General features: G+C 45.5%; 1 protein-coding gene across 2 annotated transcripts in view; it reads left to right on the top strand.

Annotated features, from left to right (window-relative positions):
• The window catches only part of PRKCB (protein kinase C beta), a 241597-nt gene that overhangs the window by 162099 nt on the left and 54849 nt on the right, over window positions 1-24649 (top strand). For both annotated transcript variants that reach the window (XM_054042412.1, XM_054042411.1), the window contains exons 6-10: window positions 1013-1169; window positions 1560-1694; window positions 6141-6237; window positions 14290-14436; window positions 24113-24286. In XM_054042412.1, the coding sequence (XP_053898387.1) occupies window positions 1013-1169; window positions 1560-1694; window positions 6141-6237; window positions 14290-14436; window positions 24113-24286 (710 nt within the window). The remainder of the gene's footprint in view (window positions 1-1012; window positions 1170-1559; window positions 1695-6140; window positions 6238-14289; window positions 14437-24112; window positions 24287-24649) is intronic.

Consider the following 24649-nt stretch of genomic DNA (forward strand, 5'->3'; position numbering starts at 1 on the left):
CTTGGCCATTGTGTCATACCAACTCATTGAATTACCAGGGAATTCATAGACTAGCTTTCAGCGGTTCCACGACCTGCTTCCTGATTGGCCACATGGTCTCGACTCTGATTGGCTGGTAGCCATATATAAATTTCCTGCTTCCTGTCTGGCTTGTCTGAGCAACAAGCCATTGCCTGTTGGTTGCTACTCAGACGCAGCTTGAGTGCCTTGCTGCCTCACCTGACCCCGCCAGCAGCCTTGCTCTGCCTTCCCCTTGGATTGTGTCTCCTGGCCGTTGGACCTCTTGTGTGAACTCTGACCACTGATCTGGACTGTCCTTTGACCCGCCTGACTCCTGGGTGTTTTGCTAAAACACTTAACACACTTATGGTTGCTGTATAAGTAAAAATAATGAAGTGAAATTGTTCCTTCAAAACACAATGTATAATTGGAATGTGGAACTCATTGCCACATGAAGTCATTGAGGCCAAGAATTTAGTAAAGTAAAATGTGGATTATACATTTATATGGATGAAAAGAATATCCACGGTTAATGCTAACAAAATTTTTGAAAAGGGATGTTAAATCTTGTGCTTCAGGGCCTTAGCCAATCTCTAACTATTAGAGAGCTGGCAGATTATCTCACATCTGCTATTGCAGGATTCTTACACCTTCCTCTGAAGCATTTCTGAAGCTCACCACCAATAGGGACAAGATACTGGATTAGATGGACCGCTGATATGACCTGGGATGGCAGTTCATTTCCTCTTAACCAGCAGGAGGAAGAAAGGGAATTTCACAGTCCTACATTTGAATAGAATGTCCATTACATGTGTATTTACTTTGTATTAATCATTCCTATTATGATCAATGTCTATATTAACGCAGTTTTCAGTCAGCATTTCAATGTAATGTCAGTCAGTTATGCTATGTCATAAGCGTATGGGACAGAAATATTTTTAAGGAAGCTGAATAGGGCTGCAGATATCTTTGTAGTTTTAACATTGAATGTACTTTTTATTTTTTTCCCTAGTAAGAGATGCCAGAAATCTAGTTCCTATGGACCCTAATGGCTTGTCAGACCCTTATGTGAAACTTAAACTAATCCCCGACCCGAAAAGTGAAAGCAAACAGAAGACCAAAACTATAAAGTGCTCTCTGAATCCTGAGTGGAATGAGACTTTTAAATTGTAAGTAGAGTAACACAAATTTAATATTGTAAAGTAGACCCTCTTGTCTCCAGAATGACTGTGAATGTGTTTGCTGGGCTTTAAGTATCTGAAATATTCAGCTGATTCAATGGAGAAGTAACTTTTTTCCTGTCATAATAAATGTCTCGGAAATGCTTTCACTTCTGCTCTGTGCACTGATCAAAGTCTTGCATTTCAATGAAAGAACTTTACATTCTCCATTTGAAATGTGCGCTATCAGCAAATTAAACATTAAAGAAACGTATTGTCGCTGAAGACCATCACTTCATTTCATATTCATTTATTTATTGAACGCACGCGCGAAGCATGTGGAATTGCGGAGATAACTTCCCCTACAGAAATTTTGCTTCTTCCCCTCCTTTATTGCAGTCAGCTGAAAGAGTCGGACAAAGACAGAAGGTTGTCAGTGGAGATTTGGGACTGGGATCTGACCAGCAGAAATGATTTCATGGGGTCTTTGTCGTTTGGGATTTCTGAGCTGCAGAAAGCAGGCGTTGATGGATGGTAAGACTCAATTTGCTCTAAAGCCACAGAGCTCTGAACACAGCAGTGTCACCTTGTACCCTGTAGCAACCTGTCATTCTGTGGAGGGCTAGCAAACTGTTGAAACAACCATTTTAGTCCCCAAGTCCCCTGTGTTCCACACAAAGTGTCCCATCACTCTGATTGCTATCAGTGATTTACATCCACAATAAAGAATCGTGCAGCTGAGGTCCTAGAACGAGAGTAGTGAAGGGAGGAATTCCTACCGCATTTTGAATTTCCTTCACTGGGTTACTTAAATTTTGTGTCCCCTTCATTGTGTTTTTTTGGTCACACGTTGTTGTGTTTCACGTTTGGGCTCTGGCTGGCTGGGAGCTCTGAGGGTTTCCCATTTGTATAGGCCAGGGGTGGCCAAACTTACTGACCGTCCGAGCCACATACAACCATCTTCAGAAGTTTGAGAGCCAGGGCACACTTGCTGGGGCTCGGGGCTTCAGCCCTGAAGCTCCCAGCCCTGGCAGGTGCTCTCCATGGGGCTGAAGCCCCGAACCCCATCAGGCACGGCCGTGGGGCTGAAGCCCCAAGACCCCTCTCCCTGCTGGGCAGAAGCCGGAGATGACACCTTGGGGGGGGCACATGTGGTCACTTTTCCTCCTCCCTCCCCCCCACTCACCAATTTTTGCCAGGGTTGCTGGCTCCGCTCAGTCACATGGTGCCACCAAGCCCTCTCCCTGCATGGCAGCTGTGGCTGTGGGGAGAGGCAGTGGCAAACAGCTGGGAGCTGCTTTTGCTGCTCCCTCTCCCCATGGAGCTAAAGCAGCAGACCCCTCCCTGCAGCTCCCAGCCCTTTGCTGCTACTTCTCCACAAGGAGCTAACACTTGGGAGCTGCAGGGAGGGACTGCTGATGGTAAGGGTGTGTGTGTGTGTGTGTGTGTGTGTGTGTGTGTGTGTGTGTGTGTGACTCAAGATGTTGGGGGGTGGGAACAAAGCTTTAAATTATGACCCCACTTTCAGCAGGCACCAATCATCTCTGTCAGAAGCCCCTAACCCCACCACCTTACTGCAGGGCAGAAGCCCCGAGCGCCCCCCACCCCCAGCCTGATAGGTGGAGAATGAGCGGGAGTTTGTGGGGGCTCTGTGAGCCGCACTTTAACTGTAAAAAGAGCCACATGGAGCTCACAAGCCACATTTTGGCCACCCCTGGTCTAGGCACACACCAAAATGATACAACATTTAATTTAATGTACTTGCATCTGAAGAAGTGAGGTTCTTACCCACGAAAGCTTATGCTCCCAATACTTCTGTTAGTCTCAAAGGTGCCACAGGACCCTCTGTTGCTTTTTACAGATTCAGACTAACACGGCTACCCCTCTGATACTTAACATTTAATTCGTAATCCCAAATCCCAGCATTTGTCCTGCATGTTAGTATGTAGGTTTCAAAACTTCAAATGTATTGGGCTACAAGGGAGCATGAAAAATGTAATCTAGGGTGATTTTAACAATAGTCTCGTGGCTTCACGTACCCAGCAAGGAGCCTTTGTGCTGATCACAGTGTGAATCCAAAGAAAAGCCAGTGGTAGCTAGTTAAGGGAGAGAGTAGAGCAGGAACATGAATTATGTCGGAGGCTGTTGCTTCTGCAGCCCGTGGACTAGCTGAAATGATGATTAGAGGTTTCTTTCAATGAAATGAGAAATCCTGTCCAAAGCATGTAATTATTGTCACTTGTTACCATACGAAAGATGAACACAGTGGGCCCATAAAAATCATGTTGTATGGGGTCTGTTCATTTTCATGTTATCTTCCCCAGCAGGTTTCATGCCATTTTAATTTCCTTTTGTAGTCACTGAGGCTTGAGAGATATGTTACCTTACCATATGAAGTATAGTAATTTAAATGGGTATTGTATGTGTCTTGCAAGCAAAAACCAGACGGACCACTTATTATGGGAGGCAAAAAGCTTCCCTGGATTCTCCACTTTTTCCTTGAAGAAACTGCCTTGCAGATATAGAGAGAAAAATGTGTAAGAGCCCATATTTCTAATTTAGCTCAGAGCAGTTAGAGAAGGAACGTTCAGAAAACAGAATAATCAACAAACGTCATACAGCTGTAATCTGTTCTTTTTAACTGGTGGTGGCATACTATAAAAATATGCCTGCACATCACTCATTTGCCCTATTTGCATCTTGTCCAGGTTCCCACTTGATCTCTGCAGAATAGCTCCTGGAGGGGGAGGAGTGTGTGTGTCGGGGGGGGGGAGGAGGGGGGCGCAAGAAGGCCTGATAAGGCATTTGTAAATATTAAGCAGGTCCACCCCTGTTTAAGGCTGAGGAGTGGGACTACACCTTTTACACCTCCAAAATCTGGGTTTCTGGATAGAAGCGTCTGTGTCATTATAAAAGTACAGAGCAGCTCCAGGAATAGCCCCTGCAGAATCCACCCGGAAGGTGCACGGCTGGGCTGCGCGCTGCTCCGTGATGGGTAACTTGCCTCGCTAGAGGAACACACAGCTCTGCAATGGAACAGCCAGTTACATTCATACCTCCTGCCTGGTAGGAGTTTCTGCTAATGAAATAGTCGTAAGGATACCCTGCCTCTCACATTTGGAGCTGTCAGTGCCTGGCAAACGTTAGTGATGCCTCTCAGCTCCACTGGAAGGCAGGTCTTACGAGCCTCACTGTGCATGCGGATGGAGAAGCTGAAGCGTAGAGACAGAAGTTCCATGCAGCAATGAGATCAGGAATTAGATATCCCATCTCCCGAAACCACGTTCAGGTTCCCTGGGCCTCACCCCCTTAAAATATACCTGAAATGGAGGCAGTGTCTGTCTCCTGGAAAGAAGCTAAATTACAAATCCCTCCAAGGCTTATGGTCGCCTGCAGGCCTGTGTGCACTTCAGCTGGGATCAGGCCATCACCCCCTCCTAGCGCAATGGAAAGCACGAGCCAGAGTTTCTCATGGAGTTTTACAAATCATGTAAGTGGAGATCTAAGTAATTTTCCCTGTCACAGCGTTTGGCTAGAATAAACTCTGGGAGAAAGCTCTGATGCATATTTCATATCTCAACAACTGCAGTTAATGGAGAAAGCAGGCTCAAAGGAAGAGGCCGTCCCTGTATTATGCAAATACCACTTTGTTCATTCACTGTAGACACAAGGCTCTCTAGATAACATCCAGCCGATAACGAGAACGGCCCCTCGCAGACTGCTGTGGAAAGGAATTCACTGAGGGAGCCCAGGCTTTGCCCGGGGCTGAATAAAATACCTCCGATCTGAATGACATTTCCATGATTTCTGTTAATTGCTGGCTAAGCTCTCCACCCCCTCCCCGGTTTTTGTGGAAATCTTTGCTTTACACTTCATGGCTGTGGCTGTTCTCCGAGGCAGCGGAAGCTCGCTTTGAGTGGGGATGCAGACAATAGGAGGGGGAGTAGGATGGGTGATGTGCATGGGGAGCTACTGAGACTTGAGTGGGTGGGCAGCTGGCTCCAGGCTGGGATGGCGGGTCCCGGCCATTTGCATCTCTCTCACTAGCTGCCGGGGTAGCTGCTCCTAGCCCTGGCCCGATCGCCTAGCTTCCGGCCCGCTTCCCAGCCTGACTTCAGGTGCTGCAGCATCTGCTCCAGCCCCTCCCGTCCTGCTCTTGCTCCACACAGTTTACAGGAAACATTGGTTCCCAGATTATGCAGCGGAGCAACACGCAGGGGCAGAAACAACTGTCGGGCCCCTCGATGTTTCCATTGCAGCAGCACTAGTCCCTGCCATCCCTGATTGCTCTGGCGATGAGCGGCTGGCCTGCTCTTCTGGTCCTGGGCCCCCGGAGCAGACTGGGTCGGCAATGCCAAAATCTCTATCTTTGGGGAGGGGGCATTCCCACTGGTGCTACTACCAGTTTCCCTGCCTTGGTTGAGCGGGCATGATTCAAAACCCACTGAAGTCAATTGAAAGACTGATAGACTTTAATGGACTTTCAGTCAGGCCCCTAGTTTAAACCAGGCTCCGATGGCTCTTGGTGTCTATACCATTTGGCAAAACCCCCCATCAAGGTGCCTTGTTGAAGGGCATTATGCTGTTGTTTGTGTGTGTGTGTGTGTGTGTGTGTGTGTGTGTGTGTTTTGGGGGGAACAACCAAACGCCTGCACGGTGTTCCAGCGACACAGCTAGAAATCTGATGAAGGGGGTATTGTGAGTATAAAGAGCTGCGTTCTTTCAAACCCAGGAGATCATCGTCGGTGCAGAAGGAAAAGGGAACGGAGCAGGACAGTTGTGTTTAACATCCAAGCCAAAAGCAGGCTGGAGCCATCCGTCTCGGATGGTTTAGACCCAACAAATCCTGCATCTTGGGAGGGGGGTTAGACTCGCTGACCCTGGCGGTCCCTCCTAACCCTGTGGTTCTATGATTCTGTGACTGGTGTCTGAGGTTCAGGCCTGTCTTAGTTACATGCTGTTCTTGCTCTGTGCATCTAGGTTTAAACTGCTGAGCCAGGAGGAGGGGGAATACTTCAACGTCCCGGTTCCCCCTGAGGGAGAAGAAGGAAACGAGGAACTCAGGCAGAAATTTGAGGTGAATGGAGTTTTCTCAGACAGCCACCACCTTTCCTTATAGCCAGTACTACATGGTCTGCCTGGAGTCCTGGGGTGAAAGGTTGTTTTCAGTAAAGGGCATTTCCACCCTGCCCTCATCTCACCAAGGAGGGAGGGAGGGAAGCTCTGCTCCTACCCCGTCCCCTTTCCTGCCTGTGTAGTCATGGGGCAGGGCTTCGTTCACTCTTGTGCTCTTTTGTGGGTAGCCTGCCTGCATTCATCCCACCCAGAGCCGTGCACTGGGTTTGTGGGGGGAACTAACGAAAGATCACTTCAGAGACTTGAAGCCTCCCGGCTGTTTTTTACCTGGATGCGTTAAGTGATCAGTGCAGAAGCTTACTAAATTCATGGGTATATGTGAAGGCAACACTTTTACTGTGTATGCAGTGTTGGTGCAGTCTTGTTGGCCCTAGGACATTAGAGAAACAAGGTGGGTGAAGTATTATCTTCACTGGACACTTTGTTGGTGAGAAAGACAAGCTTGCAAGTTTTGGAAAGTTTGTTTCTCTCACCAAGAGAAGTTGGTCTAATAAAAAATTTGACACCCCCCCACCACACACACTTTTCCTGTGTCCATGAACACTTGCCCCTCCCCCCGCCATGTTGAACCCCAAGGAACGTTGCTGTTCTAGGCATTCGTTCTATTTACCCTGTTTCCTGGGACTCCATACATGCAGAAGACACAGCAATGAACTGAGGTTTTCTGCTTCTGAACAGCCATTTGTTTAATGACACGAGAACTTGCCCCCATTTGCCCAGTCTTCAAATAGCAAAACTCCAGAGTTGGAGGTTTTGTGCACAACATTCAAGCTTTTGATTATTGCGATTGAGGCCAGATCTGCAGCTGGTGTAGATCAGCAAAGCTCCATCCAAGTCCATGGAGCGAGGCCGATTTACGCCAGCTGAGTGTCTGATGCTGTGCAGTGAGCCCTAGACCCAAATTTGCTTCAGCAATGAGTGACTGCGGTGGAGCTGCATTTGAACACATGCATTTTCTCCATCTGAGTCCACCGCCCGGCTGAATATTAACTAGGCTTTGAGGACACGCAATAGGATTTTTACTTGACAACCTTTAATTAAATTCAGCACAGTTGCTTCAAAGAGAGCTTCCAATATCTATTGTTTGGGCCCAGGAGTCCTAATATTTGTCTTCACAAGAGCACTTGGCTTGAGTGGGTATTAAAGGTTATCATTAGTAAAACATACTGCGAATCACGTTTGATCTTAACGTAAACATTTAGACTCTGCAGACTGTGCGTTTCTACGCCCTTTGTGTGTTCAAACTAGCAGCGCAGATATGTGGAACCAGCTGCAGTGGATTATTTCATAACTTAGATGGAAAGGCAGCAGAAGGTATAGATCCAGTATGCAGATTCACTAGGGCATGAAGTTGTAGTGGGGAGTATCAGCTATATACTGACGACCGTTGGTGCTGATAGGAGTTATTTCTAATTTATTGCATGAGTTAACCCTTTCACTTCCCTAGAATATTTTATTTTAATTAGAAAAGACTGCGATCTATGTTTGGTTTTAGTTTTTTTGGAACTGTGGCTTAGCCACCAGTTGGAGAATCTATTGGAGGAGGCGAGATGTATGCACCGGATTCTTGATGCTAATAATGTTATCTACAATTAAGCTAGAAAAGCATTGCACCAAAGTACAATTTTGGTGTGTAGTAATCTGCATGCTACTGAGCGCTCAATCCAGAGCCACAGAGCTAGAATTTACAGTAGGCATGAAGCTGTGAGCCAATCAGGCTGTGGGTTTTTTGCTTTTTAATTGTTGGCAGCTTTTCTATTTCTCATTTAAACACAAAGCTTTATAATAAACTCAGCTTTACCATTTCATTCTCAACTCTTTAGATTGGATCTCTTTTTGTTAGGATTTGGGATTATACAATTTTTGTGTTTGTCAGCATGAACATAAATGTAGCCGGAAGAGGAAATCATTACGTTAATATACTATCCAGGCTATCTTTTACTTTAAGAAGCATGAAGATCATGTCCTGGGATGGCCTAACATACACTTGATGTCAGAACAATGGAAGTGTTGTTTGAAATTGCAATTTTACTCTCCGTTTTGAAGTACAATATAATGGAATTTGTTAATCTGTTTTATCTGTAGTCTGTGTGGCTATAAATTAATATAATTAATGAAGATAAACTAAGATATTGATATAATTGGATTGGAGACCAAGCTTGGAGAGGAATCCTTAAGTTATTCTGCACACATTCTGTTTCCTACGTTGTCTTGTGGTAACCTCCAGTGTATTATCTCACGTATTTCGGGTGGTGATCTCTTTCATCTTTGAGAGGATGACAGTTCCTGTGAATTGACACTTGTTAGGAACTGATCCTTAACGATTGAGTACAAAACGCCTATTAACTGACAGAAAATGCGGATGGAATTCTTGGAGGAGCAAGAGGTGCCCTATACACAAGTTTACGAGTTCCCGTTTAATACTGTAGATAGCACTTTTTTATCTTGCTTGGCGTGCCTGCGCAGTGACGCTGTCTAACATATTAGGAATTGGAAGTTAAATGAATTGGGCCATAGACCGGTTGGCAAGGCCAAGTGACAGCGAAGGTCAGATTGGTTATGGTGCAGTTGTATGAAATGCACAGTGCAAATGCAATGAAAAATGGCGGCAGCATCAGCCTAATGTGTCTGAAGGGCGGAGCTGGAAGTGAGCAAAGCCCCTTTTTGGAAGCTGGGTTCCAGGCGTCAGTCCCCTGAGAAGTGTCGCACTGGTGGGGCACGCTGACCTACTTACACGCAGAATCTCTTCTGTAGCATTTGTTCCTTTCAGTGTTTCTTGCTAGTTACTTGTCATATCAAAAAGCTTCTTTGGAACATTGGACATAGTTGCATGTTCCAGTTTAGACTATGCAAACCCTCAGCACTTTGGTGACTCTGTGGAGAAAATAAGGGGAAGGAAAAGACCTTCATTCTGCAGGATCCTACCAGCTGTTCACTTACTGATGTGTGACCCTCACAGCCAGGATGCAGACTGATGTGCTGCTCCGAACTCAAACTTGTGATAATCAGCTACTAGAAGAGACAGGGATTTTGGCTGAATAGCTGCTCAGGGGAATCCTTTTAATTGGTACAGACAGGGCTGGAAAGAAACATGCCTGGGAAGTGGTGGTCAGAATTCACTCATGAAGGTCCCAGGGGTTCCTGGAGCTGAAGAGTGCGCATGGAGCCTTGCAGCATGGACTGTCCCAAGGTGAATTAGTCTGGCTTAGCTGCTACAAGCACAGGGTAGTGTCATGAAGCGTAAAAAGGACCTTGATGCAGGATGTTAATGCCACCTATAAGATGCCATGACTTGGCTGGTAGCAGCACCAGGGACCTGCTTCAAAGCCCATCTTTTCACTTATTTTCAGTGGGTTTTTGATCTGACCCTATAAGAGCTTCCTAAGGGAGAATCTTTAATTTGGGGCTGGATAGGCCCCAGTGGCTCTTTTCTAGAATGGCAGTTGACTCCGTCTCCTCCCTGGCTTCTCACCATAGTAAGAGCCTCCTGAAGGTGACCCTATTACGTCTGGAGATCTGTAATCTGTCCTCAAGTTGTGTGTGAAACGAAATGGCTGGTCTAGTGGACATCGGTCTAAATTACACAACTATCATACATGGCCTCATTATTTCTTTGCTTAGATGTGTAGAGTCTCATAATGCTCATGTGTATCTTGCCTGCACATTGAAGAGGAAAAGAATGCAGCTTTAATATGGCTCTTGTTGTCCTACAGCACTATGACTGGATAACCCCGTACTTCACACCAGACCTAATGTAACAATTAACAATCTTCCTCCTGTTCTTGGGTTTGTTGACATTGCAATGGAACCAAATCCTAGACCAGAGATAAATGCAGATGATTTCAGTTCAGTATGCGAGTCCATGGGGATACTCTATCTTTCTTTAGCGCTTCCTTACAACATGGATTTGCTAGGAACTGAAAATGTGATTTAAGACCGAAATCTCTAACTTGCCTGTCCGTTCAGCAACAGCCTTCCTAGGGTGACCTGAGAGGTCACGGGAATGCACTGTGACGCTAATTGTAATGCAGCCGGCAAGAGTTCTGTCATTTCAGTTAAAATGATCAGGGATAAAAAGAATCCACCAATCGATTTGCATTAGTACTGCTTGATCCTGCCTTTCTGGGCAGCACAAATCAATAGGACAGAGTTTCAGTCTTATAGTCTGAGATGCTGTAGAAAGCATTGCAAAGGAAGTAAACATGAAAGGAATGATATGGAGCACTGCATGCTACAGAAGACCTGTTAAAACGCTTGTCTACGTGCCTTTTTTCAGCAACCTCTGGCCCCTCTGTTCTGTTTAGCATGCAGTGTAATTACTGGCTGAAATATTGATTGCCATGTGCCTTTTTGTGGGCTTCCTTCAGACTTATGTCTGCAACTGTAAGTACCCTCGGCTTAACAAAGAGTTCTGAAACAGGCATAGAGTGAAGCTTGTATTGCATGTTTTGCCAATTTTCCTTATCATTTACCAGCCACTTGCTGGGACACCTTGATAGATGTGAACATCAGCTGGTATTGCATAGAGTCAGGTGCAGTAAATTAACTATGACAAATTGGATTGGATAATGATGGTCAAATGCTTTTTTTATTTTTGTGACAACATTTGCAATGAATTAGTTATAAACCAGAGAGGGAACATGAGCATTAAGAGTGTATTAAAAATATGTTAAAGGACTTTCACACTGACTCAGACATGGGAACAGGAGCACAATGCTAGAGAAAGCAAGTTACCTTTACTTGAGGAGTGGTCAGCTGTGTTCTGTGGTCTATTATTATAGACACTTACGTGTTTTTAATGGCTTTCTCCCTTCTGGTTTTGCTAAACACTCTGCCTGATCTTTCAGTAAAGCCTTCCTGTATTTATAATCTCATTATCTGCTATCCTAGACATTATTGTGGTATCACAAATTCAGGTTACACACTAGATGAAATAGGAGGGAGGGAGAACTTCCTTGAACACAAAAACCTCAATTACTAGCAACATTAGTATGGACAACAGTAATACAAAAGACCTGTCAATATCACATTTAAAGAGATAGTTGGGTTATAAATTGTATTTAAGAAAATACCATTTTTCTAATAAAACTTGAGACTATTAAAACAGAGCAAATTAAAACCCTTAGATTACTTTTTACTCCTTATATAAAGTCCGGGGGGAGGGATAGCTCAGTGGTTTGAGCATTGGCCTGCTAAACCCAGGGTTGTGAGTTCAATCCTTGAGGGGGCCACTTAGGGATCTGGGGCAAAATCAGTACTTGGTCCGGCTAGGGAAGGCAGGGGGCTGGACTCAATGACCTTTCAAGATCCCTTCCAGTTCTAGGAGATAGGATATCTCCATTAATTAATAATATTGTTCATTTGCTCTTTGCATTTTCCTCAGCAGTGAAAGTTTCATTCTTGGTTAGCCAATGTCACTTTCAGGTTCTCATGCACTGGCGCAGTGTTGCAATGTTTGGACTGCAAGCACCCAAGGGAATGTGTATTGTTTAAAATGTCCTGGACTCTTCAATATTGGTCCTAAATTTTGTAACAGCTTGTTTTCACAGACCATGATTTGGTGTCATATTTGACTTGACAAAAATGCTTTAAGACCATCTATACCATGTGGAAATGTTTGCCCCTAATATGAATATTCCTCTTCATTGTGCCTATATTTTCACCTGTATTAAAATGGCTCTGGAATGTGACCTGCTAAGAACTTTTACAGGCAAAAGTATACAACCCAGGATGGGCTTTAGCTTGTTTAATTGTACAAATAGGAAACCTCTTAAGTCAAATTCAATGCCCCAAACAATATTAATCCAATACCAAGTGTGCGTGGTTAAGAACACTGTGTTAAGAAGTGCTGAGGCTAAAGTGAAACATGAATCCCTAATTCTGCACCCTCCTGTGCATGAATTATGATTTTATGTCAGAAAAACGGTCTTAGGAATTGCCGTTGCAGACCAGAGCAGAGCCATCTAGCTGAATGTTCTGTTTGCCAATGGCTAATATCAGGAGCTTCAGTAGAAGGGCACTGATGGACTAACTTGACTGTGGGGAAAGTTTATTCCAACCCCCATCAGGCGTGGTGTCCACCCTAGGCTCCCCTCCCACCGGCCAAACGTCCCACCGCTGCTCTCACCAGTTCAGCTCTGACCAGTGCTAGCCATGGTGAGAGGCAAGTGGCTGCTTGCCTTTCATTTCAGTTTCAGCCCCAGCACTGGGTGCCAGATGGAGCTACCCACCAAGGGGGCCAACTAGGGGAAGCAGAAACCTGCCCTCTGCTGCGAGTGCCTGGATTTTATTCACTGTCACACGTCTAGTTCTGAATACTAAGAAAATACAATGGGTTTGGGCAGGATTCTACCTTAGCTAGAGAACTTTGGAAACGTTGTTAAAAAGTCTAAAAATTACTTATGAAAACTGCACTTTTCTGGGAGGCTGAATCAGTGGGTTTTTTAAAAAAAGCTAGGGTTCTAGATTTACGCACAGGTCCGAAGCTGTCATTCTGTTTGCAGCCAGTCTTGGACATAAGGCCGCTCAATGACTTCAACCTCTTCCCTGGAGCACTCATTCAGAATTGCAGCTGCAATTAGGCATCGATGGCTTCAGGTTTTTGCAATGTTTTCTTTCGTTTTCAGTGCAAGGCCTTCGGTCACCTATTGGTAGGTGCTGCAGGTGACCTTGAATGGAGACTTTTACAGCAGAGAGAACCTTGCAATAACCAATTAGTACCAGCAAAGTCTTGGTGATTACTTGTGAGCCTCCTATCTGGAGGAGCTATGAGCGACACTAAAATTGAGCTGCTGGAATCGGGTTAATGGAATTTCATGCTAGACTGAGCTCTGTGCAGGCTCTACAGTGTGGCATATTTCTAAAAATTAAAACGGAATACATTGTGAGATAGCTTTTACAAATTCTGGTTCAGTAAGTTAGATAGCCACTGGACCAATGACAAGTGATGAGCTTTAGTGCTTAAAAATGTCTTTTGCGAGGCTTCTTAATAAGCAATTGTGATTCGACCAGCTTGTGTGATTGCTTTGAGGATGCAGAAGAAGCAGCACTGTGGAGTCTGTTCTCAGAAATGTATTTGTGGTTTCATGCATTCAGCCTGAAATGACAGAGGAGCCCAGTTCTCTTTAATATCAGATGTTAATAAAGTCTGGGCTGGATAAAAATTCCCCTTATTTTACTCCAACATGTTTGTATTTAACAGCCCTTTGTGCATAAGGCCAGGGACCCAACGCATACAGTTTGTCTTTGTAAAGGAAGCAGCTCATCTAAGCCCATGTGGTTTTTTTATTCCTAGATCTTATCACTGTGCGGGGAGAACAGAGTTTTAAATGTTCCGTTAACCTGTGGCATGCTTGGGGACGCTCCCTGGTTGCTCCCTCTGATAGCAATTTGTAAGGGCATTCCGCAGATTACTTACAAGTATTCCAGGAGGGGTTAATATTCTCTGTATTGTAGCTGGAGCTTAGAGACTCCCTCTTCTAAGGAAATGCCTTCCCAGGGGAAATGGTGGAAGCCCCATGAACAAAGGCATTTAAAAAGAGACAGGACAAAGAAGTGGAAAATATGCAGTGTAGTGTCCCCAGGGGAGTGGTCTAGGTGGAATGTAATTGGTGTCTTTTTGTGTTTCTAATTACTTTTTCGATACCTTGAGGGAAGCTCTCCCCTCACCAGTTAAGTTAGATTTTCTCAATGTTCTGAAAGCTGCAGGAGAGGAGGGAGACAGCCAGTGAGCTCTCCAGGGAGGAGTAATGGGTAGGGGACCTTCCAAGGAGATTTGTTTGAAAATACGGGGAGCAATGCAATGCACTATGTTTGCAAACCTACCAAATTGTGACCTGGGTGGTGGTTTGATTGTTCATATGGAAAAGGCAGTCCCAGCCCAGCCTAATGTTTTGCCTAGAAATAATCCCTTTAACATACACTCAGTCTTAAAAATGGTCTTTCTTGTCATTTCACTTGATTTCCCCCCCCCCCCCCACTCTTCCTCTTTCAGAGAGCCAGGATTGGTCCGGGCGCCAAGGCAGCCGAGGAGAGGATGACGCATGCGATTTCCAAATTTGACAACAATGGAAACCGAGACCGGATGAAACTGTCAGATTTTAATTTCCTCATGGTGCTGGGGAAAGGAAGCTTTGGAAAGGTGCGGTCTGAGGAGGTCCATGTGTTCGTACATCTGTGAACAGGGCTGTGCTTGACTTCCATGTGTCCATAATAATTCCTAATCTAGGCTCTGCCTCGTTGCTCCAGAGCAGTAGGTTGGGCCTAGGAATGATGCCTGGGAGCCTGGCTGGCCTTCGATATGTGCGCGTTCCCCATCTCATTAGATGGCAGGATTGGGGAGAGGACAGGCCATATGGGAAGGGAGCTCGCATCTGAATTTGGCACGTGACTAGAAGAATGAGCGCTAATTGCTGCAGTCAAACTGTCAGCAGAGAGGAGAATGAGCGCTTCCAGTGACTGCAGCCGGGAAACCAGAGGGGCTTGGCTCTAGATTGTGTAAGCGATGTAGGCAGGACTGCCTTGGGGTCTCCTCTGCAGTACAGCGCGAGGGCAGAGAACTGTTCGGTCAGCAGGTAGAACCATCCCATTGAAAACGTAGATACCTGCTTTAAAAAGGGATCATGCCATAAACACCAAAGCACGTCTTGCTGTCTTCCAATACTTCTCCGTGGAAAGGCTGGAGCAGTAGGACAGCCAAGGTTCCATTTTTGTGTCCTGGGAAATTCCACTTATAAGAGGCACCAGTGGTGTTCAGGTGCTGTCACTAGGGCGGTATCCGGGACTAGAGGGTATTGATTTAAGGTGGAGAGTGCTCTGCTATTTTGACCACCTTTCACCTGAGGACTGTGTAGCAATTTATCAATTTCTGATGCATCCCATAGTAAGGAATGCTGAAATTCAGGTATCTGGTTAGTTAGAGATTAAAAATGTGAGATTCTCTTTCTGGAAATAGGGTTACATACATACAGAGTGTGTGTGTATATACATGTGTTAAAGCTCTTTCTGTTCAACTGAGTGTTTTTTCCTCTCTAATAATTAAAAATCTACGTGAACGTTTTAATTGGCTTTACAGACCAGTTATGTGCGGTAAGAGAATTTATTTCTTCTAGTAATTGTGGGATTCTAGAGTCTTCATTTTCCGTAGTGTTTTGCCAACTTTATCAAGATTTTCATTAGAAATTCCAATCCTGAAATTGCTACTTCAGCTTCAAAGTCTAGACTAGGCGGAAGGCTGTGTTTCCGTTGTTGGTGTATCAATACATCGTTCACCGCTATGACAGATGGCCTGACACCAGACTGTTTACTGAGCTTTCTTAATAGAGGAATATTTCTCCACCTCAGTATAAATGTCTTGGATGGGGGGAGGAGGGGTGACAGTGTACCGAGAGGACACGATGCTGATGTCTCTGATAAATGTAATGGATCAAAATTGTGTCCTTCAGGATTCACCCTATATTTACCCTCCTTTACTCATCCAGATGGAGGAAGTGTTCTCTCATGGCTAGACCAAGGCTAGAGTCAGGAGTCTGGGTTCTGTTCCTTGCTCTGGCACCAACTCATGACCTCGAGCGAGTCACAACCTCTGTTTTACCATCTGGAAATGGAAATAGTTCACAGAGTAAATAATGTTTGTGGGGGGTTTGAGATCCTCCAGAAAGTGTTACTGAACAGCAAATGCGTTAACTTCCCTCAGCCCTTAGAACCATCAGATTCTCCGTCCGGGCACCTGCCCCAGGAGCTTCTCGAAGCGACAGCTCTGGAGAGGGTCCATTTTAGCTGTTTGCTCTTGGTTCTAAAGCTAAAATAGTAGTGAAGATGCATGCAGGTTTATTCTAGTTCTTTAGCTTTAAACAACAAAATAACCCCCCCCCCCCCGCACAGAAAGCGATGGGCCCCCAAACAATTTAATTAGTGACTGCCCAGCAGTATTAAATAATCACATGCAGATTAACTCAGCCAGTCAATCAATCCAAATCTCTCTCACACCCAGGAACATCCGAACTGGTCTTCAACTTTCCCCTGTAAGCCTGTCAAATCGATACTAAATGGAGCACAGTCACAAACCACCTAAACATTCTCTGCCAGCTGTGACCTCTCCCAAGTGCCTTCTGGTTTGTCATCTCAGACCCTAGCCAACCGCAGTTTAAAACAACATCACTAAAATCTTACAAATGAAAACTAGCCACTGCTTTTGCCCACTCTTCCCCGCCCCCCTCCTCCTCCTCCACCACACAAATAATCCCTTTGAAAGTCTCCTGCTTTGGCATCTGGGAATTTGGGAGTTTTTTCTCCTCTTCTTTTTATTTTGAGAAACCTTAACAAACCCCTCAGTTGGAATCGTGGCTTATGTAACGGAATGTGACAGCAACTGTTCTGTGGAACAGACTGTTATAAATATGCTAATTAGTGCTCGTTAAAACAGAACGTTGGTCTATGCGATTAGATCCAGCCCGGCTCCCACTATTCCCCAGTGGGAGGGTTCCCCACTTTTTTCCTCTCATCCTTTGCTGCACATTTGTTCCTTAACATTCCGAAATCAAGGAGTTCCAGCTGCGCGTCTCTCTGCCGGAGGGATATCTGGGAAAACGCTTTAGAGGATTTAAGGCTTTTAAGGACTGTGTGGAGAGAACGTCGTTTATTATTATTTATTTTCCACTTAGTAAGATGGAGCTGTTGGACATTTCAAAATTAACCATGCGGATCATCAAATCCATCCCAGCCCATGAGCTAGCTAGCGTGTGAAATGGGCATGTTGGCAGGGAGGCACTGGGTCTAAGGTGGCATCAGCACAAAACAATCTTTTTCCCCCATAATGGGGCATCTTGTTTCCTTAGATCTGTCCAGGCTTCAAGAACTAGATAAGTTCATGGAGGATCGGTCCCTCGATGGCTATTAGCCAGGATGGGCAGGGATGGTGTCCCTGGCCTCTGTTTGCCAGAAGCTGGGAATGGGCGACAGGGGATGGATCACTTGATGATTCCCTGTTCTGTTCATTCCCTCTGGGGCACCTGGCATTGGCCACTGTCGGAAAGACAGGACACTGGGCTATGTTCTTATGTTCGTTGCTTGTTCCCCGTAACTGCCCAGTTGGATGGCTGAGCTCTGCTGTGCAGGTCTGAGAAATACATTCTGCCCTAGACATGTGAAGCCTGGCTAGCAGTAACTTGTATCTGTCACAGTAGTCTCCTTCCACAGCCTGTGTTGCCGCAGCTTAAACTGTCTAGCTCCATGTTTTGCCGTACGTGGTAAACCACCTTATCAAGTCATTGATTTTTTTTTTTAGATTCAAAACAGCCTGTAAGAGCTGTTTGAGTATAATTGAACCTATTTTAGTGAATCCCTGTTTCACTAATAAACTGGTTAACTCTTTGGTACCCAGAGCCAGCATTTACTGCTTAGTATTCTCCTCGCTTGCATGCTACGGCTGGCAAGCATCAGGAAAACCTAGATATTGGCCTCGGTGGAGTTTAACAAACCTGTCCTCTCCTCATCCAGAGTTGGACTGCCTCCAGTTATTATGCTGGAATCGTCCCAAGCACATACACTCTCTTACAGGAATAAATCAAGTTAAATATCAGCTTCTCGTGTGCCAGAAAAGGAATTGCAATCTATCTTACAGAGCGTGTTCTGTAGGTGTAAAGCCACCGCAAAGACCGGCTTGAGGGTCATGGGATGGAACAGTTCTCGTCTGGCTTTGTTACTGCTGTGGGAGCTCAGTAAAATAATGGCATCACGTTTCATTGAGTGAGTGTTTGGTCTTCAGTTCCACTTGGACTCAGGCTGAAATGTGCTTAGCAAGATGCTAAGGCCACCCTTCGCTAAATCCAGGGCATCTTGGCCCATTCCTGGGCTGGGGACAGGCCCATCTGCTCCCCCTCCTTGGCTGCTCTGATAGCCAGGACCAGAGCAGACCCAAGCAGCTATAAATTATGGGATTCTCCTTGAGCTTTAGCAGGTGCAGGGGGAGAAGGGACCCAGAATTCCCTGGGCCAGTTTTTAATTGAACAGTGCAATGTTGGCCAAGCCTCCCTCTGGTCTAACCAAAATTGTAAAAAGCTAAATTTATGCAGCTGCTTCATATTTTGCAGCTACTCAGTCTGACACGAGTGAGCTTGGGTTTTATGGCTTTTCTCTGGAAAGGCCTGAGCCTTTTGCTTCTGCAGATCAGGGTGTTGGCAGGATCCCCTGGCTGAATGAGTTTGGGTTATTTACTCTTCTGCATGTCTAGGGTTGATTATTTCCCTGGCGTGGCAGAGAGCCTTCATGTTTGGATCCATCACATACCAGTAATGATTTACAGTTGCTGAAGACTGCTCACCGGTGGCCGTTTTTATCTTGGAATTGAATCACTTTATATAGAAGTTCTAGGAGGCGCTCAGCTACTGTGGTGATGAGGGTCATATAAGTACCTAGACAGATCAGTTTTAGTCGCAGTTTGCAGTAGGATGGCACTGAAGACAATGGTATAAACCACTGTTTTTTTTTTTTTTTTTTTTTTCCTCTGCTCCAGTATTTATAGGGTTTCAGGTGCCGTGGGTGCTGCTAAAGTGACGTAGGTGAGTGTAGCAAGGAAGCAAAATCTGTAGACACTACACTACCTTATTTGTGCAGAATGCCTCTCCCAGCGGTCTGGAAAGTACCTTCCAAACAGGCCAAGGGTCAGGTCCTCTCCTCGGTTGTGCAAGTCTGAATTCAGAGTGGCTCCACTGACTTAAGTGAAGCAACTCCGCATTTACACTTGTGTGACCCCATGTGTCTGTCAGTCTGGATCTAAACACAGAGTAATACATTGACCCAGGCTTAGTAGCATACATCATACATACACTCTGTGCAAGTGCCCACTGATTTCTTACGCAGCTGCAGAGAAGGAACTCTGTTTTTCCTCCTGTATGTTAGTGATGTGGAACTGCCTGGCTCACAATCTTTAGACCAGCCCACTGAGATGCCTGCCACACGTTTCAGCGTTGGTATGCCATTGGAGAGCCACTGAATAGAACATTTACAGCTTAAGTAAACCCTAGAGCAGTTTTTTCCCATTTAATTTTGTACACCAGGAAACTGTGGCCTCTCATTCCATTGCCGACACTAAGAACACTGATGTGGCAACAGATGTGCCCTCCAATTTGATGAGAAAGGTACACGGACATCACTTCGGCACCATCCATCAATCTATTGGGGGTTTTCACCCTGGAGGGCTAGGCTCCAATTGACTAAGCAGAGTCTGAATCCGCCACATAATTATTTACAGTTACTGAACCCTGCACTCCAGTGGCTTTTATCTTGAAGTGTAATCAATTTTTTTTTTAATTTTTTTTTTTTTTGGGTACCTCAGGGAAAACGTCCCAGTGTGTTTATCCCTCAATGAGCTTTCTTACCAAAAAGATGCACACACTCTCCTGGAGGCTTCCAGGCACAGAATTTTTAAAAAGTATCCAAACTCTCCAAGTTTTGTAATGCACCATGATGCCTCTGCTTCATAACTGAGACGACTCCTGCTCTTGGTTTCAAGAAAGCAGTCCACTTGTGGCCTTCATGCTGAGACACAAGGTTTAGAGATGCCCTGTAGCCTTTCAGAAAGAAGTGTCTAGCCAACTGGAGCCCTGCTCCTTCCAGACGTGAACAACATGGTTTATTCACTCACTTCCAGATAATTTCCCTTCTTCAGATGGCTTTCAGGAACCAAAGCCCATCCTTTTTGATCAGTTAAAATCAACTCTGTTAAAACATAACCGGGATGACTTATAAACCTAAACTGCCTACACGAGAATGTTAAGGATAAATGTCAGTGATCAACTTAAAATATTCCTTAGTTCATGCAAAATTGTAAGTGCTTGCACGGGTCAGATGCAACAGACAGAATAAAGGAATCTTAACTGTGTGCTTCTATCGCACTTTTCATAGTCCAAGCACTTTACAGGAAATAACCACTTTATCCCTACAAATTGCTCCTGCAAAGTGGACTAGTAGAACTACCCCAGTTGTGTAGCTGGAGATACAGAGAGGGACTTGTTCAAGTCATGCAGTGAATTGACAGGAGAACTGCGACTAAATTCAAGAAGGTTCTTGCTCCTTGTCCCTGTCCCTCGTTGGGTGACTTGCTAAACTGGTCTTGTGCCTACATTGTATGCGTCATTAAAAAACAAAGAAAGACCCTCTAGCTCTCATGGAGGCAGTGGCCATCTGAAGTGCGGACTGGCAGCTTCTGCCTGAATTTGCAGACAGCCTAAAACAGTAGCTCTAAGAGGTGCAAACTGTCGCTGTTTGCTTCTGTTAGGGTGTCAGCTCTGAACCCTAATGGTGATGACTTAAATGTTAATGTTTGTAACTCACTGATGATTAAAGCTTACAAGAAAGAATGGTGGTTATATTCTGAAGATCCCCATGGTCAATTGTCAGTGACCTCTCATTCTAGCTTCACAGGTAGGCAGAACTTAGCTCATGCTCAGAGAAGTGTTAACACCATTCCCCTCCACCCGCAGTTTGACTCCTGATGTCATTCATGAGCTAGTGAAGAACAGTCAAGGGAAACTAGGGACCTTTCCTTCTGAGGCTTCAGGACATACCTTCTCCAAGCAATGGTTTCAAAAATACTAGAGGGTGGATTGACCTTCTCTCCTCTCCAAGGCATCAGGGTGCAGGACATTGTCCCTAGTAAGAAAGGACACATGCTAGTCATCTTCTTCATGTTCTTGTCCTCATGGCCCAGTGAATGCCTGCCTCCACACACACATGCTTGTCAGGCTGCTGAGGTATTTGAACTTAAATTTGAAGATTGGGGACTCAAAGTGCTACTGCCATACAAATAATAATCTGTCCCAGTGCCCATTAAGGTCCATGAGACTCTTTCCAAGGCTTTCCCTGAGCTTCGGTGCAAGCCCCGAGGGCTTGATCCTCCAAGATGCTGAGTGCACTGGCCTGCTATCTAGTAAAGTATTTAAGCACGTGCTTGGTTGTAAGCACAAGCGCAATCCTGTTGACTTCAGTGGAGGATGCCAAGTGATGCCAGCTGAGGATGTGGCCGGTACTGCATCAGGTCAGTTGTCTGCAACCATTTGTCGGGGAAGGAGACAGAACTGTGGTCTCCTGGTCTGAGCAGAGTCGGGAACACTGAGATTCTAATCCCGGCTCGGGCAAGTCCCTCTGCCTTAGTGCCGCGCTTTCCCCATCCGTAGGGTTCGGGCAATACCATTAACCTGCCACATGGGGAACTGTGGGGATGAGTTAGTTGGGCTTTGATATGGAACAGCTGTGTGGAACTGTCCGGTGGTGGTGGTACATTCATTAAGCTGAGTAATAATGAATGTCCCCACCAGCCGCGATTCTCATTTGAATATGCAAATATTTGCCAAAACACTTGACCTATGCTCACTCATCAGGGTTTTATCTACTAATCTTAGACTCGGACGCATTCTGCTCTGTTACTCATTTAAATATAAAACTGCACACCTGGGGGGTTATTCTCGGTTTACATCGCTGTACCACACTAGAATTAGGCCCCGTGAACCCTATTTAATAAAACCCTTCCTAGCCCTACGGTGAAACATAAATATTGTCACTGTATTTCATCTACCTCCTGTGACACTGTCTTGGGGGCATCCAGAACTGTAAATTACCTCCTCTGCCGTGGCATGCGAGAGATTTGCTGCTGCTGCTGCTAGACTGTGCATCAGCTCTCGGTTACCAGCACTACGGTCCTCCGGACTCTGCCAGCCCTTCCTTCACCATGCAGAGAACACTTGGGGCAAGTCAGTGCCTGAGCCCCTTGAAAGAGCATTGGCGTGCAGGGTCCAGCCCGTCACAGAAATGACCAAGTCCACTGTCTCCAGAGCGACAGCAAACACACCTTCCTGTTGGCTCAGCTGAGGATTCACACTTGAATATCTTGTACTGAGAGGAACATTTGGTAAAGCCAAGAATAAGCTTATTAATAAAAAACAGCGATTCAGGTGATACTAAGCGAGGCTAATAAAAACAGAAAATGGTTATAAATAAACCAGAAGTCTAACATGCTTTCTAGTGACTAACCGTAACCGTCTAAAACTGCCTTAGACAAGGATTGCTCACCGAAAGTCTCCTCTGTGTCAGAAGTGCCGGCCAGCCAGGATCCAGCTTTTGCGGATGTAAACAGTGCTGCTCTTTTTGCTCCTGCAGAGGTTTGTTCCCCCTCTTCTTATAGTCCAGTAAATCTTTGAGATCTATCCTGTGAAACGCACCCCGAGAAAAAGTTCATCTGCCCCTCTATTCTTCAGCACCACACGCCATGCTGTTCTTCTCATCCTTCTGTTAGTTTGCTCTTCCTGCTGACTCAATATGCAATTATAATTCCCATTGTCTCTGGCAAACCCTGCTCCATTTACACGTGAGAGACCTGGGCAGACTGGCAAGGCAACGTTCCTTTATCTGGGAAACCTTTATCAGCCCTGCCTAGTTTGCTTGGTTTAAACATATTTTCAGTATACACAAACAGCTTCTTAATTGTTATCTGGACAGCCATCAGGCCATGGTCCTGATGACCAGCATGTTACAAGCTTTCATTTGATACCATACACAACATTCTTTGGAGATAAATACCATGCCAGCAATGTGTTAGGTGTAGTGAGTTGGTCAGGCCAGATAGGAGTTGCTGTGACAGAATCACGGACCCTCTCCTGGGGGCATTGCTGCACTCTTAGGGTCACATCTATCACCCAAAGAGCAGTATTTTTGCTGGGATTCTATTCTCTTGCCTTTCAAAAGTCCACAGGATGCTGCCTAGGTTGTTTTTTTTCAGCTCTGCTATGGTCTTAAATTATTTCTGTTCCACTCTATTGATGTTCATTTCTCCTAATTTATTTTCAAAACAGCCTAACGTATGTTCTCAGTGTGACTAAGGATTTTAATAGTCTCTTTTAAATGTAAAGTAATTCCATTCCACTGACTAGTTGAATTTAACACAACGAGAGAGAGAGAAAATGGGAAGCAAAACGTGGCCGCTGGTGAGCGGTGTTTGTTTCGGAAGCAGCCCACACCAAATTGAAGCAATGTATCTTCATAATCTGTGGGGTGTCGGCAGGATTTTCAGGAGTCCTCATTCGGGTTGATTTGATTAATGAGACAAAATCGCACTAGCAGGAGACGGCAGCCTCCGTTTATTATAATAAATAAATCTGCAGATTGACACAACTGGTTTAAAATATTAGGTGAACAAATTATTCTTCATGAAGTAAAGCAGTTGCTGAGTGATGGGCCAGATGAATAATTGTGTTTCAATTTACCCTGGGGGTATCAAGAGTGCCGCCTTTCATTCACTGTCAAACAAAGTGGAAGCAAATTAAGATAGTTGCATAACTTTTTACCACTGTGGTATTTGATGAGGACTCTCTGAATTGGAGGCTCATCCACATGTGCTGCTTCCATTCAGAGCACCCCAAATATGGATGGGCACTCGGAGAAGAAGGCTGGTCTTGTGGTTCAGTCCCTGGACCAGAGATCTGGGTTCAATTCCTGGCTTTTCCACAGACTCCAGGGTAAAGCATGTAGGGCCAGATTTGTAATGGTATTAGGTGCCTAAAGATGTGGATAGATACCACTGAGAATCTGACCTGCAGTGTCTCTGTACCCCAATTCCCCATCTGTGACATGAGGATAAAAGTATTAAACGACCTCACCGTGTTGTTGGGAGGGTAAGTATTCCCGAGATGCTCTCACACCGTGGTAATGGAAGCCATAGCCAAATAAACAAGCCCTAGGTGGATCTCCTGGCATCTGTGAGGACGAAGTAGAAACGTAGCCCGGGCACAGGCACAGCGTAAGCAATTCTCCCGTTTCCCGCACAGGTCATGCTCTCGGAAAGAAAAGGCACCGATGAGCTCTATGCTGTTAAGATCCTGAAGAAGGACGTCGTTATTCAGGATGACGACGTGGAGTGCACGATGGTTGAGAAGCGAGTGCTGGCTCTGGCTGGGAAGCCTCCGTTCCTAACGCAGCTTCACTCCTGCTTTCAAACAATGGTAAGTGGGCAACCTTTACATTGCCATCAGCCCTGTGCAACATGCCCCTCAGAGAGGCCTTGTGTAACTGAGGGGTTTGTATCCAATGCGAACGTTAGTGGGGTGAGCGCCTCCCCCCCGGGCACCGTGAACTCTAGACCAGCTCGGGGTGCTGGGAAGGGGAAGAGGCTCCAGTCACTTCAGGGCAGGGGTGGCAGGTAGAGACCTGCCCCTAAGATGCCCCATCATCTGAATCCAAGGAGAAGGGAACCCCATCCACCACCCCAAGTTCTCCCCAAGCCTCGGGTGATCCTGAGACATTGCAGTGTGCTCTGAAGCACTATAGAAATGCCTGTAAGTAAATATATGAATTAAATATGTGGC

This window comes from Malaclemys terrapin, chromosome 10 (genome assembly GCF_027887155.1).
Source record: "Malaclemys terrapin pileata isolate rMalTer1 chromosome 10, rMalTer1.hap1, whole genome shotgun sequence".
Taxonomy (NCBI): Eukaryota; Metazoa; Chordata; order Testudines; family Emydidae; genus Malaclemys; species Malaclemys terrapin.